We start from the raw sequence: 17,246 nt of genomic DNA, 5'->3' as shown, positions 1-17,246 counted from the left end.
TAGTATCAGTGAGGCTAATTTAAGTTCTGCTATTCCTTCTTCTAATCTCAGTGTTGGTGGGTACTATCCTTTGATTCTTGATAACTCTATTTTTTTTTCTAGTATCTTCCAACTTAATAGCGGTTGCTTGCAGCCTTGTTTGGAGTGAATCAGAATTAAAAGAAAGAAGGAAAAAAAAAAAAGGTTTAGGTCAGGGGTTCCCAACCCTGTGTTCTTTGGCACCATGCCGCCCACAGAACGATTTGTATGTGCCTGCCACTATTTGACAGTTAAAATTTTTTTTCATAAATAATGAATAAAAATTTTAAATATTTCTATTTATTTGTTAGAGTTTTAATTTTTTTTAAATAGATTTAAAATAGGTGGTGCACATCACCCTACTGATACTCTACTAGAGACTCTGCTCTAGATTACAAAAAGGTTGGGAACCCCTGCTTTCGATTGTCATACAATAGGAGCGTTCTTTCTAATAATTACAACCAAAATTATAGTACATAAAATATACATAATATACATAAAACATAAAAAGTTATTTTTATTTATCTTTTACAAATACTTATGGTCTTCAAAGGAATTTTTCACCCGGAGAATCTTACACCTTGCAAATTTCACCAGACATACTTGCTCTTTGTGAGACTAATTTAAATTGGGATTAACTCTAACCCTCAGTTTATGTATTTACTGAAGCCTCACTGGCTTAAATTATATAAGGTATGTATGCTATGGAACATCAAAAAAATTAAAAAAAAAATACATAGTGCTAAAATTCCAATATAAAATTGAATAATAATGTGAGTTTCTTTTTTTAGATTTTTACAAAATTTGTTTAGTAGTAACTTTAGATTGTCTGAATCAATTTTTAAATTGTAAAAGTATTTTTTTTGCTAAAACAAATTTACCTACAAACAATGACACCAATTTTTAATTAAACATTTAAATTTATAAACATAAAAGTAATTAGTGTTGCATTAAAACTAGAAAAGTTTGTACAAATTTAGTAAATACAAAATAAATCTGTTTCTTATACTTCAAAGTTAAGTTTTTAAAGAATATCCTTTTTGTTTAAAAGTAGGAAGTTCTTTGTTATGCCTTGATTTCTCTTTTTATTTTTTGCCTAATTCCTCTCTTTTTTTAGCCTAAAACAAAAGCTTATGTTTTCATAATGCTTTTAGTGCAGATGCTTAATTTAGGAACCTGTAATAAATTTTAATCTAATTAATTTGGAATTCTCAGAATAAAATAAGTTACATATATATTTTTAGCATTCATAGGAATTATTTCTTGAAGATTAGTTGCTTTATGGTTTATCTTTAAATATGTTCTTTTTTTAAATGCAGTGTCTTCTAACTCATTGTTTTCTCTAATTAAAGTAAAATCTTTCAATTTTGTTAGAGCTAGCTAAAACGAAAATGTGAATACACTTGCTGTGGCCCCAGTTTGTGTTAGCTTTGTTTGTGTGTGAGTGCTTAAAGAATTTTAATTTCTATTAAAATATATCTTTGTTTGTCTAATGGAAATGTCAAAGAATAGTTTAAAAGTTTTGACACTAAACTTAAATAGTGTGTTTAAATATATGTGCGTGAAAATATTAAAGCCAAACTTTTTGTAGACCAGCATGTATATATATATATATATATATATATATATATATATATATATATATATATATATATATAATACATACATACATACATACATACATACATACATATATATATATATATATATATATATATATATATATATATATATATACATACATACATACATACATACATACATACATACATACATACATACATACATACATACATATATATATATATATATATATATATATATATATATATATATATATATATATATATATATATACATACATACATACATACATACATAAATACATACATACATACATACATACATACATACATACATACATACATACATACATACATACATACATACATACATACATACATACATACATACATATATATATATATATATATATATATATATATATATATATATATATATATATATATATATAAACTCAGCTATAAAATCTTATTTGTACCAGTTGCACCAGTAATTATAGCAGTTATAACAATGATTATAGCTGGTGTGATACCAGTGATCATACCTGTTGCAACATTAAAATAAAAATATGTATTGTAATCACTAGCTTAAAATTAAAAAATATTTTGCAGTTGATTCTTTGTTCTTTAATTGTGTTAAATTTAGTTGGAAATACTATTATTATTTTTTTTTTTTCTCAAGATCAAAATCCATTTCAGGTCTCTAAGTTTTAAGATGTGGTGACAATATTTTATTACTTATATTAAATAATAAGTTTTTTCAAATATCTTTTTTACATTGCAGTTTAAAAAATTCTGAGACCTCAACTATACTGCAATATACTATTAGACTCTTCTTAGAAGAGGCAAGACCTCCTTAGAAGAACCAAGCTAAATTTGACAACAGCATTCAATACAAGGATGAAAAAGAAATTTACGAAGATACAAACTGGAAATAATTGTAAGAAAATAAACATTTATTGTGTTTGAACAGTCATTTTTAGCTAACTTTGCAACGGATTTGATGTTAGTTTCTATGAACAGATCAGTATAACACTTATCAGGATTAGACTAATCGACAGGCTTCATTAAAAGTCTTTATTGTATCAAAAGCAATTCAAAAACTCTTTATCTCCTACCATCTAAAGTACAGCAGACTTTTTCTCTCTTTTTTTTTTTTTTTTTAAATCAGCAGTAGAACAAGAAGATTGAAATCTGTATTGACTGCCAGAATAAAACTTGTTGGTCTCCATGAGATACTAGAAGTTTGTTACTTGAAGACTCAGAGACTGCTAATTCTAGTTGTAAAAAAATTATATATAACAGTTAGACCAAAAATGTTGACAGAAAATTTAAATCTAAAAAAAAAATGTAAAAAAATAAAAATGTAAAAAGTTAATTCTTCTATAAGCTGGAATTGATCCAATAAAAAAGAATGAAGGGAATTGTTATGTTTTTTTATGTTTGCTAGGTTAGGTTAGGGATTTCTTGTAACAAACTAGGCTATTAAATGGATGTGTTGTGACAAAATAGGGTAGCATTAAGGATTTGTTCTGACACACTATGCTAGTGTAAGGATTTGTTGTGATATGGTGGCAATAGTAAGTTTTTATTATTGCTTCCTGGCCTGTTTTTACATTTCTTATCTTATTACCTTCTTCTATCGCTGTGTTGCTGGTGTAATTTGTTTTTTCGTAAGTTATTTTTTTCTGAAATCCTGATAATGATTTACGATTTTTTTCATTATGGTTATTGTTTTTTTCACACATTTTATAATTTCTGCTTTCATTAATTTAATTTTTTTAAATTATAATTAATTTAGATGAAGAAACTTTGCAACATAATGCTAATGAAGTCTGTAGTATTTAGTTATTGTTTTAATAGTATTATTGTTTTATTTGTGTTTTTGTTTTATTATATGTTTTTAACTTGATATTTATTAAGAAATATAAAGACTGTGTAACTTGGAATCTGTATATTAACATAGTAATGTATAATGTTATATTTACATATAACATTATACATTAGTATAATAAGAATCTGTATAATAACATAGCAAAGTAATTAATATAATAGTGTTTATTACATGTAAAAGTATAATAATTTTTATTTAATATTTGTTGAGATTTTTACTGAAATATTTTTTGTGTGTTGTAAGATTCTGATGGCATTATAGGACCTAATATTTTCTTTTTAAGAACAAAGAGGAAATTTGTGTTGAAAAAAAAGAACCAGAAGAAGTTGTTGTGGTAGATGGTAAGAATATTCTTACCAAAAATTTTGTAAGTTATTTTGTGTGGGTTATCTTTTTCAAAAATTTTTTCAGAGCCTCCTGCTGTCAAGGAGTTAAAACAGCTTATTGAATCATCCTTAGATGAACACATTCGAAAGGTTTTTATGTTTATTTTTTCTAGAATTACATTGTATTAAATATGTCATGAATATTTGGTATTCGGCCTATTCGGCTACTTTTATTACTATTCTGTATTTGGCTGAATATTGCAAACTATTCGGCACTTATGCCAATTCTAATTATGCAAGTTTTTTTTTTAGTTTTTTAAACATCTTCGCTTTTTTTTTTTTTTTTTAGATTATTTACCTCCCCAAGGCCCGAGGGGGGCCACTACAGTCGAGGAGGCTACTCATTTTTTTTTGTGTGTTTTTTATTTGCTTTTTTTAGTTGTTATTCGTGGTGCAACCCTCTCTCAACTCTTTAACTCCGAAACACGAACCTTGCCGAGCAAGCCGCTGCGTGGAGAAACTAAATTGAGCGCGGTACTTCCAGGGACGTGGTGGGGGTCGAACTCCGAACCTCTCGCTTACAAAGCGAGCGCTCTTACCACTACACCACTACCGCATTATGCTTCCAACAAGGCTGCAAGCAACCACTAATTAAAGTTTGAAGTTACTGGAAGAGAAAAGATGAAGATTATAGAGCAAGATAACGATTGACAGACGACTTAAAGGATTGCAAATTATATGAATCAGGAAAGCAAGATGAAGGTATCAAATTTCAAAGAACTGATGTTCGAGTAAAAAAACTAGACGAATAAGAGTTTTTTGAGCACTTAGGAACAGTCACAGAAAACGGATGAGACTTAATTGAATTACGAGTAACACAAGAATGAAGTTTAGTAGATGGCACAAGAGATGCTAGCTCTTTAAAGCAGTGCCCATTATAATATTTGTAGAAAAGAGAAAGAGAAGCAATACTACGACGATGTGATAATGGTTGGAGACGGGCCGCAAGAGCACGTCCAACTATGTTTACAACGCGCTTCTGCACCCTGTCCAAAAGAGAAAGGGCATCATTAGAAGATCCGCCCCAGATATGGCAACAGTAGTCCATACAAGGCCGGATTTGAGATTTATAGAGATAGAGAATAGAATCCAAATTAAGAAAGTATCGAGCTCGATAAAGAGATGCAACCTTAACAGATGCTATTTTTGCAACAGATTTTATATATGGTTTCCAAGAAAGATTGAAAGTAAGAGTTAATCCTAAAAGATGAAGAGTGGATTGCTCATCGAGTACATTACCGTTCATAAATATAGGAAGATCTAAATTAATGCGATTACGATTGGCTAAAAAAATTTAGTTTTATCTGAATTAAAGTTCACCAGCCACTATGAGCCCCATGATGTAGCAGAAGTTAGATCCTTTTCAAGCTCAAATGCCCCCTCCAAGTAATCAGAAAGTGTTGGCTTCTCATCACGATAAGAATAAATGGTATTATCATCAGCAAACAATGCCACCTTAGATATGGGAATATCTGGAAGATCGTTAATGTAAATTAAAAAGAGTATAGGGCCAACAGTAGAACCTCGAGGAACCCCTGAAGTTACAGAATAAGAAGAGTGCTGTCCATCGATGAAAACTTTTATACTACATTTGAAAAGGAAGGATTCAATAATCTTAAAGATGTTGCCAAATACACCTTAACAAGAAAGCTAATGGAGAAGACCAGCATGCCAAACTTTGTTAAAAGCTTTTGAAATGTCAAGAGTGATGGCCTAACTTCTACACCTTTATCTAATGCACGATAAAACCTATCAGTTATTACTGTTAGCAAATCAGCTGTAGAACGAGAAAATCAAAATCCATATTGATGGTCAGAAAGTAAGTTATTAGTTTCAAGATGAGAAATTAAGTGTTTGTTAATTAAAGATTCAAAAACCTTGCTTATGATAGGAAGAAGACTAATAGGACGGTCGCTCTCCAAAATTTTTGAGTCAGATTGCTCTCCAGAATTTTTGAAAATAGGGATAACAGATGCTGCTTTCCAGCAGACTGGAAAACAAGACTCTGATAAGCACTTGTTGAATAGTTTTGAGAGTATAGACAACAGCTCCGAAGAACACTTCTGCAAGACAATAACAGGTATGTTGTCCGGACCACAAGCTGTAGAAGAGTCTAAGCAGGAAATCACTTTAGATACAGAAGCTGGAGTGATAGGAATGTCAAGCAATGGATCAACCTGTTTGTTGGCAATGTCAGGTAGAACTCAACTAGTGGAATTAAGAGATGATATTGATTAAAAGTTTTTAGCAAACAATTCAGCTTTGTTTTTAGGTGAGGTGACAATGTCTGAACCATACAACAGAGGTGGAATTAAAGATTTGCCCTTGTTATTAATACTAATAAAGATTCTCCAAAAGTTACGAGAGCATAATTTTTGTGATGAAATACGAGATTTCATGACCTGACAATAGCGGGTTTTGGCGTTAGACAAAACCTTTTTACAATGATTTCTAGCAGTAATAAGTAGACATCTGTTTTCAGGAGAATTGTTTTGCTGATAGATATGGAAGTAACATTTTCGATTGGCAATCGCAGCAGCACAGTGTGAGGAAAATCATGGAGGAGAGTGAGGCTTGACCTGGAATCGTCGAGAGGAAACAAAAGATTCCATGAAAGATGAAAGATTTCTACCCAAGGGCTGTCACGAAGAAAATCACGGAAAAAGTCCCAGTCGGCTTTAGGGTAGTTGTAAGAGGTACGATGATAGGGTTGATTCAGGTGATGAAGAAGAATGGGATATTAGTTTTAAAGAGATCAAACTGTGATCAGAAGCACCTAAGGGTAGATGTGGAGAAATTGAGCACTGACTAGGATCAGAAACAAGGCATAAGTCGAGTAGAGAAGATAAATGATTCGGGTTGTCTGGAAAGCGTTTTGGAAAGTTGACTATTTGAATTAGGGATTAAGAAAGGCAAAAGTTGTGGGCTTAAATGCCTGCAGAATCACTGACACTAGAGCCAAGCTATTCAGTGTGATAAGCATTAAAGTCACAGACAACAACAATCTAGACTGATGGATAAAGAGAGAGGGCTTGATCAATATGATCAGAAATAACATCAAAAAGAGTGCAGTCTTGAGATGAAGGAGAGCGATATAGAATAAAGAGAAAGGTGATTGAGTGAAGTGGTGCTAAACGAAAGCACGTGAAAGAATAGTCTGAGGATTCAAACCTAGCTTCACGACAAATGAGTGACTTCTTACGAATGTAAATGCCCAGGCCAAGCATGTGATATTGGAGTCTTTATGAAGTAAAGGAAGATAACCATCAATACTAAGATCACAAGATAAGACAGCTGAACTCAAATTAGACTCACAAAAAGCAAGTAGATCTGGTGAACTTTGCAAGAGATAAGACTCAACAGAAGAAAAGTTACTTTGAAGACCACGAATATTAGTGAATGATATGTTTAGAGAACTTGGTGATGCTAGTTTTTTATGTTTTATAGTTTTTGGTACTTTATTCATTTTTAAATTTGATGAAGAACTTGACTCAAAGCATATATAGTACTCAGAAGTACTATCTATGCTTTGAGTCCCAAGCCAAAGCAATTGCCTTATTACTGTTAGTAAACCCTAAGCCATAACAAAGGGATCCAAATGTGGCCTCGGCTATGCACACCAAAAGTATAATTAGGGACACCATCTATGCGCAACATGGCACTGTTAATACTTTGATATTTTTTACCTGTTGATGGAATCAGCCTCTCTGAGAGCTACCACAGAGTTCGGGAAACCTGACTACCAGCCTGCCTCAAAACCATAAAACTGAGTTTTAGAGTTGTACCCTCATTAGGAGATAATAGAATGAGTTGCCTAGTCATAAAAACAGAGACACATGCAAAACCCATGGATTGAGTCAGGAAGATCCAGCATTCAACATCCTAAACTGGAATCAATGTATTAAAAATACATCTGTGCCAGCCTAATAGATGAAAAAGGGGGGCGAGGCTGGTAAACAGATAGAATCTGTTTACCCCTTAAGTCTTTGCCAAGGAAGCCTTCTACAAGACAGTAGCCGGATGCATTTAACGTCTGCCCAAGATTTTTATTCAACCAAGAGCCTCAAGGCAGGGGGTGTTTTCAAGTTTTAACATCTATGCACTTTTGCCAGTTCGTACTTATAGAACTTGCACTTATTTAGCCTCCCAAGGACAGCTATATAACTGACATTTCCATTAAAGTTAAACCATGCTTTAAGTTCAGATTGTTGTGAAAATAACATATTTAATAGATTTGAAGTTTTTTGTGCTATATCTATTGCAACTTCTGAAATTAATTACCTAAGAATTGAATTGAAGAATTGCAAGATATTCCTAAGCTTGTTAGTTTTGTAATCTTTTTAAATAGTTTGAAGAGTATGACTTTTATACATACCTATAGTTAAAACAATTTAATGTATAATACTAGGTGTGTCCCGGATATTATTTTTTCATTTTTTGACCGGATATCTAATACCCGGGTATTTAAAAATTATCCGGCCGGATAATGTGATTCAAATCCTAAATTTCAAAGACCGGATTTGGTGCTTCAACCGAACGCCTAACCAAATATTCGGTATTTGGCAAAATCACAGTTCGTGACATCTCTACATTATATATCACATTTTAAAGGGTTTTGTTGAATATGTAATAGGTTTGGTTTAAAACATTTTAACTTTCAGCTATTAGTAGTTGATTTGTATTCCAACAGCCTGATGGGTGGACATTAAAATATTTATAGGGTAGATGAGTTTATAGGGTTGGTAAGTTTATAGGTTGAATATATATAGGGTGGATGAATTATATACAGTAATGTACAAACTTGAATAAGACTACATATTAGAAAAAATAAGAAATGTATAAGCTTGAGAAATGTATGAGCTATATTAGCAAGCATGAGAGAGTTTCAGTAATGCACGATCTTAAATAAAACTGCAAGTATGAGAGAATTTTAGAAACGCATGAGCTTAAAGCAATAAGTAAGAAAACTAGATTTAAAAAGTATTTAAAAAAAAATTGATGAGGTAGATTTGTGCTTTAATTTACAAATATTAGTTTTAAATAAAACGATTTCACATAAGGTTCTTATAATAATAAAAAACCATAATCTGGTTTATCTTGTCAAACTAAGTAAGCATGCATCGAATTCAAATCGACCTTAAAAACACCTTAAAAACAAATATTTTGCCCAAAATCTTGAGTTTTAGATAAGAGATAATTTCATTATCTCTTATCTAAAACTTTTAAATTATCTCCTAACTAAAAATTATCAGGAGACAATGAAATTATCTCCTGTAGGTTATAATGAGATTATAGATAATGGAATTATTTCCTGAAGATTATAATGAAATAGATATGGCAATGTTTACTATTTTGCTTTTAAGTATGTAATAAAGTTTTACAAATATTTTATCAATCAATAATCATTGAATAAAACCTACAATCATGTCATCAGACTAGTTACCGACTACTTACAACACCAAAGTTTTTCATCAACCGGTGAAGTTATAAATTGAGCATAAGAGCTTTTTGCACGAAAGAAATAGCAGCTAAGTAATTAAACACACTGCAAAGCAAATTCAACGAAGCAGGTATTAACAAAAACACTTTGTTAGCCTCTCTGGTGATCAAGACAAGCAACACATAGTTTGCAGGCGTAGTGCTAATTAACTATTAAAATCGGTTGGCGAAAGTGAAATATCTATTATACATTTAGAAATTGCATCAATGCTGCTGGTAATTCTCTTGCGCCATATATTATTTTTTAAATCAAAAAATATGTGTACAAAGAGTGGTGCAACATTTCCACTCGGATGTATAAAAGATAAATAATTTATGCTGTGGCTCACTCGCTTGTAAGTCCCCGCTATTAAAAAAAATCCAGGTTATAATTTTAGCAGCTGTTAATTAAATAAATTTAAATATAGTTATCGAAAGGTATTTAGTAATAGATGAACACTTAATTTTATTATTTTAGTCATATATGAAGACTTGTGGACGTTATTTATTGAATCAAATTTATTTGCATGCAAAACAAAATCTTATTAATTTGTTTGCTCATTTCTACCACATTTAGTAGCCACTAGATCTTAGTGTTTATTGCCATGCCAAAAAATTTGGACACAAATTATATCTCCAGTTTTATGTAGGGATTAAGTTCAGTAGTTGATAAGAAGAATACTTTGTTCAGATGCAAGCAAAACCTTTCAGCTTTGGTAAAGTTTTTACACGCACACAAGTAGTTACTGGAATTTGTTTCTTATTTGTTTGACCACGGACCTTTCGGACCACGAGTATCACTGGGAAAGGCATGTCTTTTAAGTTTCTTTTTAAGTTTATTATGAGGTTTTATTTACCTCAGTTACGAGGTTTTATTTACCTCATTTCCATTTTTTTTTAAAATTTTGGCATATAAAAATAAATATTTTTGTCATGTATGTGACCTGGGTTAGCATCTGTTTTATAAAAATAATATTTAAAACATAATAGTTGTGAGAGTCTTATGAAAGAACTTTGCTATTTTTGTTGCACTAAATTCGTTGTTTTTTCTGCAAAAATTTACGCGACCTGGTAAATTTGTTAATTCGCCCCTAGAACATGTTTAACTTATATTTAATTTGTTTAATTTGTATTTAAACGTGTAACTTGAACTATTTTATGTAAAACCTTTATTATCTACTTTTTTTTTTGTTGTTCTTTTAATTTAATTTAATTACCTCAATTATTTTATCAAATCCATTATCTAAATTTTATTTGTTATATATTAGCTTATTTTAATTAAAAGATGATTGCAAAAATTAAATATGAAATTATCTTTATCTCTGTAAAATGCGTAAGATGTCCGTGTTCAAACCTAAAGTAAAAAGTAAGAATCAAATTTAAGGAACAAATTTTTATCTTGTATTGAACCATTTTACATAAATAATTTTTTTTAAGTTTTATCTTAAAAACTTTTCTTGAACAGTTGACATGAATTTTTGTTTTCTTGTATAGCTGACATTAAACGTAGAAGAAAAGTTAAAGTCAAACGAAGCTCTGATGATGCAGTTGACTAAAGAATCAATAAAATCTCCAACAACTAAAAGCATTAAAATAGGAAAAAAATAATGATGTTCGTTTAAATCGTATATATATATATATATATATATATATATATATATATATATATATATATATATATATATATATATATATATATATATATATATATATATATATATATATATATATATATATATATATATATATATATATATATATTGTATATATTGTATATATTGTATACTCAGTTCTTGACTAATTAATTTATAATATGTTGCCTTAATAAATTCATTTTTTTAATTGTGAATATACTTTATAATAATATAAGAATTTTTATTTTGTTATTAGATCCTAGTTCTCGTAAAGTTTTTATTTTATATTTCAACGGTGGAACTTTTTCTTTGTTGAAACCGTTGTTAAACCTGTTTATTAATATACTTTGTTTTGTTTTTAATCTCGTTAAAATCATGAGTAAGGTGAATTGCTAAGTATACTGTGACGATAATTGTAGGAAAGTACCATTTTGACAATGCTTGTAGATAAATCAAGTTTGCTGACTCGATGCTTGTTACAAACACCAAGTTTGAATATACTAAAAATAAATATGTTAATGAACCATTTACTCCAACGATTCTTCGATGCATTTTACATCCAATTATGCTGTGTAACTTTTCTCCACTTTTACTTCTAACTATTTTTTTTATACAGTGTTCAAAACATATTCCCAACCAATTTAACAATCCCCAGTACCAATGCTGTTGATCGTTCCCGTGCCATAGAGATACAAATGCAAAACAAAGCAAAGATGCTATTGATGTTCTTAAAATGCTTTGATGCGATCCTCCCATTTGAAAATAAATTGATCTTTGAAGTAGTCTATAAAATCCTTGATCAAAATATCTCCACATGTCAACTAAAGTGTACCATGTGCAAACAATTTTTGGAGGAGCAGGAGCCTCAATTCCATTCAGTTTTGAGAATATGTTCGCTAATCCGTAAAAAACTTTATACTTTAAAATAAATAAAACCATCAGAGTCCATCCCACTGAGATTGCTTCGATCTCATTCAGTGTTTGCAATAAGTTTATATTTGCTGACAAAGCATTCACAAATGAGAAGTGAAAATAGACATCAATGGCGAGTCCAATAATACAACACCACAGAAATTTAAAAATAAATTCCGTATTGAATCTTACTTTGGGTTTATTAAAATCTATAATAAATAAGTCAAACGTTAACACTGGGCCTTGGAAAAATAACGGGTAGTAAAATAAATAACACATGTATTCAAAGAATGAACTAGTCGAAGAATTTATGGTTTCTGTTCCATAACTTATTAAACGTAAAACTGTCATTAACACAGAAACATAGGTATTAATAGTGTGAAGAACTTTGATACCGAATAAAGAGAATAAATAATGTCTATAAGTATCTGTGTGAAAACAGACTAAAAAGGTTAGTATAAACATCCACATTAGAGTTTGGTTGCGTAGCTGTAAAAGAAAATAAAAACTTGTAACTAATGTAAAAACAAAGACAAATCCCTCAAACGAAATAAAGATGATCACCAAAAAAGCACCAGCAATTGAATAATAAAACTTTTTATATTTGGGAAATTTGTTTGATAATATCGCTCCCACAACGGAATACGTAAACATAATAAATAACTGGTTACACAACATTCCGCGAAATGAAGTCCATTCCATGTCGGTAGCATCTCGTTTGATTGAAAACCAACCAATGTCAAAGGCATTTTTAGGCAATTTGTTTTCATACTTTCTTGAAACTTTTAATGATAATAAAAATGGATATAAAAGTTGAACAGGACACCACAATAAGCCAAAATATGATTCCAGTAAAACGGGATCGGATTGTCGTACAGTTGACATTAAAGCTGTGTCTATATATAAATACAAATATGTATATATATATATATATATATATATATATATATATATATATATATATATATATATATATATATATATATATATCACTAATTCAATATAAAATATAATAAATCTATTTTAAAATAATTCACAACATTTCACATAACATCTAACACAAATAAATCTTTAAAATCAAAAGCTTTAAATTACATACTCATACAAAAGCAAAACAAGATTTGTTTACCATTTTAAATTTCTAAGCTGAATACAAAACTAATCCAATATTAATTAAAAACTATTTCACAACTTTTTAGATACAAAACATTTAACATTGCAGCCAAATTAACGCGTTCAACACGAATGTTGCTTATAACGCTAATTCCACTGGGGAAGTTTAATTTAAAGATACACGGAAATAAAAAGCAAAATTTTTTAATTTTTTTTTTTATAATATATATTAGTTATACTATACTTCCGTCGGCACAAGTGTTTTTTAACTATGTTTTCTGATATTTCTAGAATTATCAACTATATATATATATATATATATATATATATATATATATATATATATATATATATATATATATATATATATATATATATATATATATATATATATATATATACATATTACAGATAACCTTTTACTTTTATTACATAAACCTTTTACTTTTATTTAAAGTATTAATAAATATTTTTAATAAAAATAATAGACGTATCCCGCATTCGAATTACGTAATCGTGTAATGACATCAGGCAATTTTAAAACGTAAATATCGAAATAATTGTTTAAAATACACTGAGGCATATTCGTTTAGACACATCAATTTTTTTCTCTTTGTCTTAATTTTTTTCTATGAATTGTCAACTGATATGCATGCAAGTTATTATCAAAATAATTGTTGTGTTGTGGGCTAATAAAAATCACAAAAAATTTTTTTCTATGTCTCTTTATTAACATGAGAGTATGTTTGATATACAAAAGTACATTTTTTAATTGGAATATATCTATAGACGCAGTCATATTTTTTACATTAAAAGATGGAAATTAGTAATGCGTATGTCTTCCATTACACTGGATCACCTCAAAAATTCTGCCTTTCATTGACTCCACTAGTCGTTGAAGTGTAGTTTGATCCAACTCGGACCATGCTTTAAGGATTTTACACTTTAACTCAGTAACAGTTTTAAATTGGTGTCCAGCTGCTTTAGCGTCATAAACTTTTCTTGATAGCATTCCCCACACGTTCTCGATTGGATTTAAGTCCGGGCTACAAGCTGGCCATTCGAGAACCAGGATGTTGTGGTCTTTAAACCATTTCATAGAATGCCTAGATGCGTGAATTACAGCATTATCTTGCTGAAATATGGCATTATTGTCCATGTTTTCATCCATATAAGTTATGAGAATATCATCCAACATTTCTGTATACTTTATCGAGTTCATTTTAGGTAAACCACAACACAGAGTCAATTTTCCTGAATAAGAAAATCTACCCCAAACCATTAAACTTTCTCCTCCATAATTTCGTTTTGTCTGTGGGTCATTTATTCCTCTTAGATCATGCCAATAACAACTGTAAGAGTCCAGACTATCTAAATTGAACTTTTTTTTCATCTGAAAATATTACGTTTTGCCACTCATGAGTCCAATGCATATGGTTTTTAGCAAACTGTAAATTACAGTTTGAATTTTTAAAATTAAAATTAAATTACAGTGTAATCAAGCAATTTTATGGTGTTTTTTTAACATTGGTTTTTGGTGTGGTTTCTTCCACTTTACGTTTGGTGTTGTACGTAGAATATGTGCAACATGTTTATTGGTGACAGGCAATAATAATTTATCCTTTATTTATGTTGCATTCAATTTATTTTTGGTTGCTTCGAAGCGAATTCGATTAATTTGCCGATTTGTTAATACTTTGTTGCCGTTTGTTGTTTTTTTTACACCGTAATTGTCACCTTTTGCAATGTAGTTTCGTACATCATGGTCAGATCTTCCAATTTTTCTTGCTATTTCTTGTATAGAAAGTGCTGGTGAGATTTCTGAGGGACGATATAAATTAATTTGTATTTTTTCAGCATCTGTCAAATACTTTCCTTTAGGCATTTCGTAAAATGCAATAAAAATGATACTGGCAGAGCAAAAGATCAAATTACACTAAAATTTATCAATTTATTTGTGTAAAAGTGATTAAAAAGCAATAAATACCGTTATTAACCTGATTACGTCTATAGATATATTCTAATTAAAAAATGTACTTTTGTATATCAAACGTACTCTCATGTTAATAAAGATACATAGGAAAAATTTTTTTGCGGTTTTTATTAGCCCACAACACAACAATTATTTTGATAATAACTTGCATGCATAACAGTTGACAATACGTAGAAAAAAATTAAGATAAAGAGAAAAAAATTGATGCGTCTAAACTAGTGATCGACCGAAACCGAAATTTGAGCCGAAACCGAAAGTAACGAAATTTCGGTTCAATGAAGCCGTAGCCGAAACCAAAACCGAAATTTCGGCCGAAATTTGAAAATGAATGTTTGAAATCCCTGAACCTTTTATGATCACCAAATTAAAGCAAAAAAAAACTATTTTACATATATCTAGCCAATCACCATGTAACATAGTTTGATAAAAACTCTATTATGTCAAGACATTTCAATAATTAAAGGTAATAATTGAAGTATTTTCTCTGCGAAATACATATTTTTTTATGTTTTCTGGCAAAAGTCTGTTTCTTTCATTTGAAAGAATTTCTCCAGCAGTTAAAAACAACCTTTTAACTTCGGCAGATGTTTGTGGAGGTCTAAGGAATCTCTTTGCTACTTTTGCCAAACCAAACTTTGCTTTTAATGTTGTTTTCTAATATAAATCTATGAAACTTTTTTTTGTTTTGTTATTTAGGTGCCCCAAGAAGACCTATAGGTCTGGTCACAGAGCACCGCGGAAGTGCATTTAACCAGGAAGTTCACGCCTCCTTCATTACCGTGACGCAAAAATATATCCGAAGCTCGTTTTGAGCCTGGATCTCCTGCTTAAAAGGCAAGCGCTCTAACCACTGTGCCACGGTCGCAAAAGAAACTTCAGACCTTCTTTGAAGTTTGAATCAATTTTTGAGATTTATAGGACTGCCGGTAGTTGTATTGCTTTTTCAGTTAAGAGATTTTTTAGAGTAAACCACTTCTTAAATGTGATAAAAGTCCGCTAAGTGATTGAAGTTTTGGATTGTGCGATCCACGAGATATTTTCAATTTGCAAGTTCCGTATTTGAAATCACTAACTGTCAAGGTAAAATGATTCCATAAACCAGTTTTTTATCAATTATTTTCCATTGTAAAATTTAGCACTGAGAAACTTTTGATGAAACTATTGATTTGGGTTGCTTTACTTAAATGTTAATTCATTTTAAGAATGATTTGAGTATAGTAACTTAAAACTATTATGTAACGTGATTTTAATTAAAATTTTTACAATTGTTATTATTAAAAATTGATTTACTAACAAACGATTACAATTAGGAAACTGTCATGATCCCACTCTATATTAAAACTTAAAAAAAATCTTTTAAAAGTTTCGGTTCATTTCGGTTGCGGTTTGAACCGAAATTTCGGCCGAAACAGGAAAAGTAGAAAAGAAAAAATTGTTGAAGCAGAAATTTCGGTTTCGGTTTCGGCCGAAGCCGAACGTTTCCGTTCACTAAGTCTAAACGAATATGCCTCAGTGTATGAGTTCTCAAGTAGAAGATGTTATGGTAGATTTCAGAGCCGTACCAAGGGCGGCGCCGGCCGGGCCGCGGCCTGAGAAGCCAAAATTGGGAGGGCGCAAACATTAATAAATTAAAAAAACAATAATCAGTTTATGAAACTAATTTTCACGGCGTCGCTGCTGTTGAACACAAAATTAATTAAAATTCCGCCTCTTGACGCAAACTCTTAAATATTAAAGCTCATATACTGAACAAAAAAGCGCCCTATAACACTAATATACCTTTGATAACTTTTGAGCATTATAATTCTATTATGAGTCGAACCCAAAAGTTATCTGGTGCTGAATTTAAGAAGAAAAGAAAACAGCGCCAAGAAAGTGACGAGAAACTACAAAACTGTTTCAAAAAGTGGTTGGTAACAAACTCAGTGGAGAAACAAATTATTTCAGAGGATATTTGTATTGAAGTTAATGACAATTCAACAGATCCTATAATTGACTTCAATTGAGTTCAGATCATCATTTAGAATTAATTGAAGAGGAGATTTTCATCAGCCAAAGTCAAGAAGAATTTTGCACAACTGATTCAGAACCAACCAGGGAAGATGAAAATGCCTAGCTTTCAGGCCCAGCTGAAATGGACGAGGATGAACTTCATTCAGAAATCTCAGAAATTCCAGTGGCCTCGGAAGAAAATTTTCAACATAGAGATCCAGCAACATAGCCTAAAATAACGGA

The 17,246-nt window shown here is 30.3% G+C and overlaps 2 protein-coding genes across 3 annotated transcripts in view; one reads left to right on the top strand and one right to left on the bottom strand.

Moving 5' to 3' along the window:
* LOC136085723 (cilia- and flagella-associated protein 119-like) overlaps positions 1 to 10,977 on the top strand; it is a 45,851-nt gene extending 34,874 nt beyond the window's left edge. The window contains exons 11-14 of the mRNA XM_065807072.1: positions 3,403 to 3,434; positions 3,779 to 3,836; positions 3,907 to 3,971; positions 10,854 to 10,977. Coding sequence (XP_065663144.1) covers positions 3,403 to 3,434; positions 3,779 to 3,836; positions 3,907 to 3,971; positions 10,854 to 10,967 — 269 coding nt within the window. The 3' untranslated portion in view covers positions 10,968 to 10,977. The remainder of the gene's footprint in view (positions 1 to 3,402; positions 3,435 to 3,778; positions 3,837 to 3,906; positions 3,972 to 10,853) is intronic.
* Positions 10,978 to 11,175: 198 nt separating this feature from the next.
* On the bottom strand, positions 11,176 to 13,177 carry LOC101240732 (protein-cysteine N-palmitoyltransferase HHAT). 2 transcript variants are annotated; one of them, XM_065807070.1, is made up of 2 exons: positions 13,035 to 13,177; positions 11,176 to 12,801 (listed from the first exon to the last, which is right to left on the bottom strand). In XM_065807070.1, exon 2 carries the CDS (start codon positions 12,788 to 12,790, stop codon positions 11,318 to 11,320), a length of 1,473 nt encoding a protein of 490 aa, XP_065663142.1. In that variant the 5' UTR covers positions 12,791 to 12,801; positions 13,035 to 13,177; the 3' UTR covers positions 11,176 to 11,317. The 2 variants fall into 2 exon arrangements, with proteins under 2 accessions (XP_065663142.1, XP_065663143.1); XM_065807071.1 differs by having other exon boundaries at positions 13,005 to 13,080.
* Positions 13,178 to 17,246: the final 4,069 nt, after the last annotated feature.

Source organism: Hydra vulgaris, chromosome 10 (assembly GCF_038396675.1).
Source record: "Hydra vulgaris chromosome 10, alternate assembly HydraT2T_AEP".
Taxonomy (NCBI): Eukaryota; Metazoa; Cnidaria; class Hydrozoa; order Anthoathecata; family Hydridae; genus Hydra; species Hydra vulgaris.
This window is presented reverse-complemented; position numbering and strand designations above follow the sequence as displayed.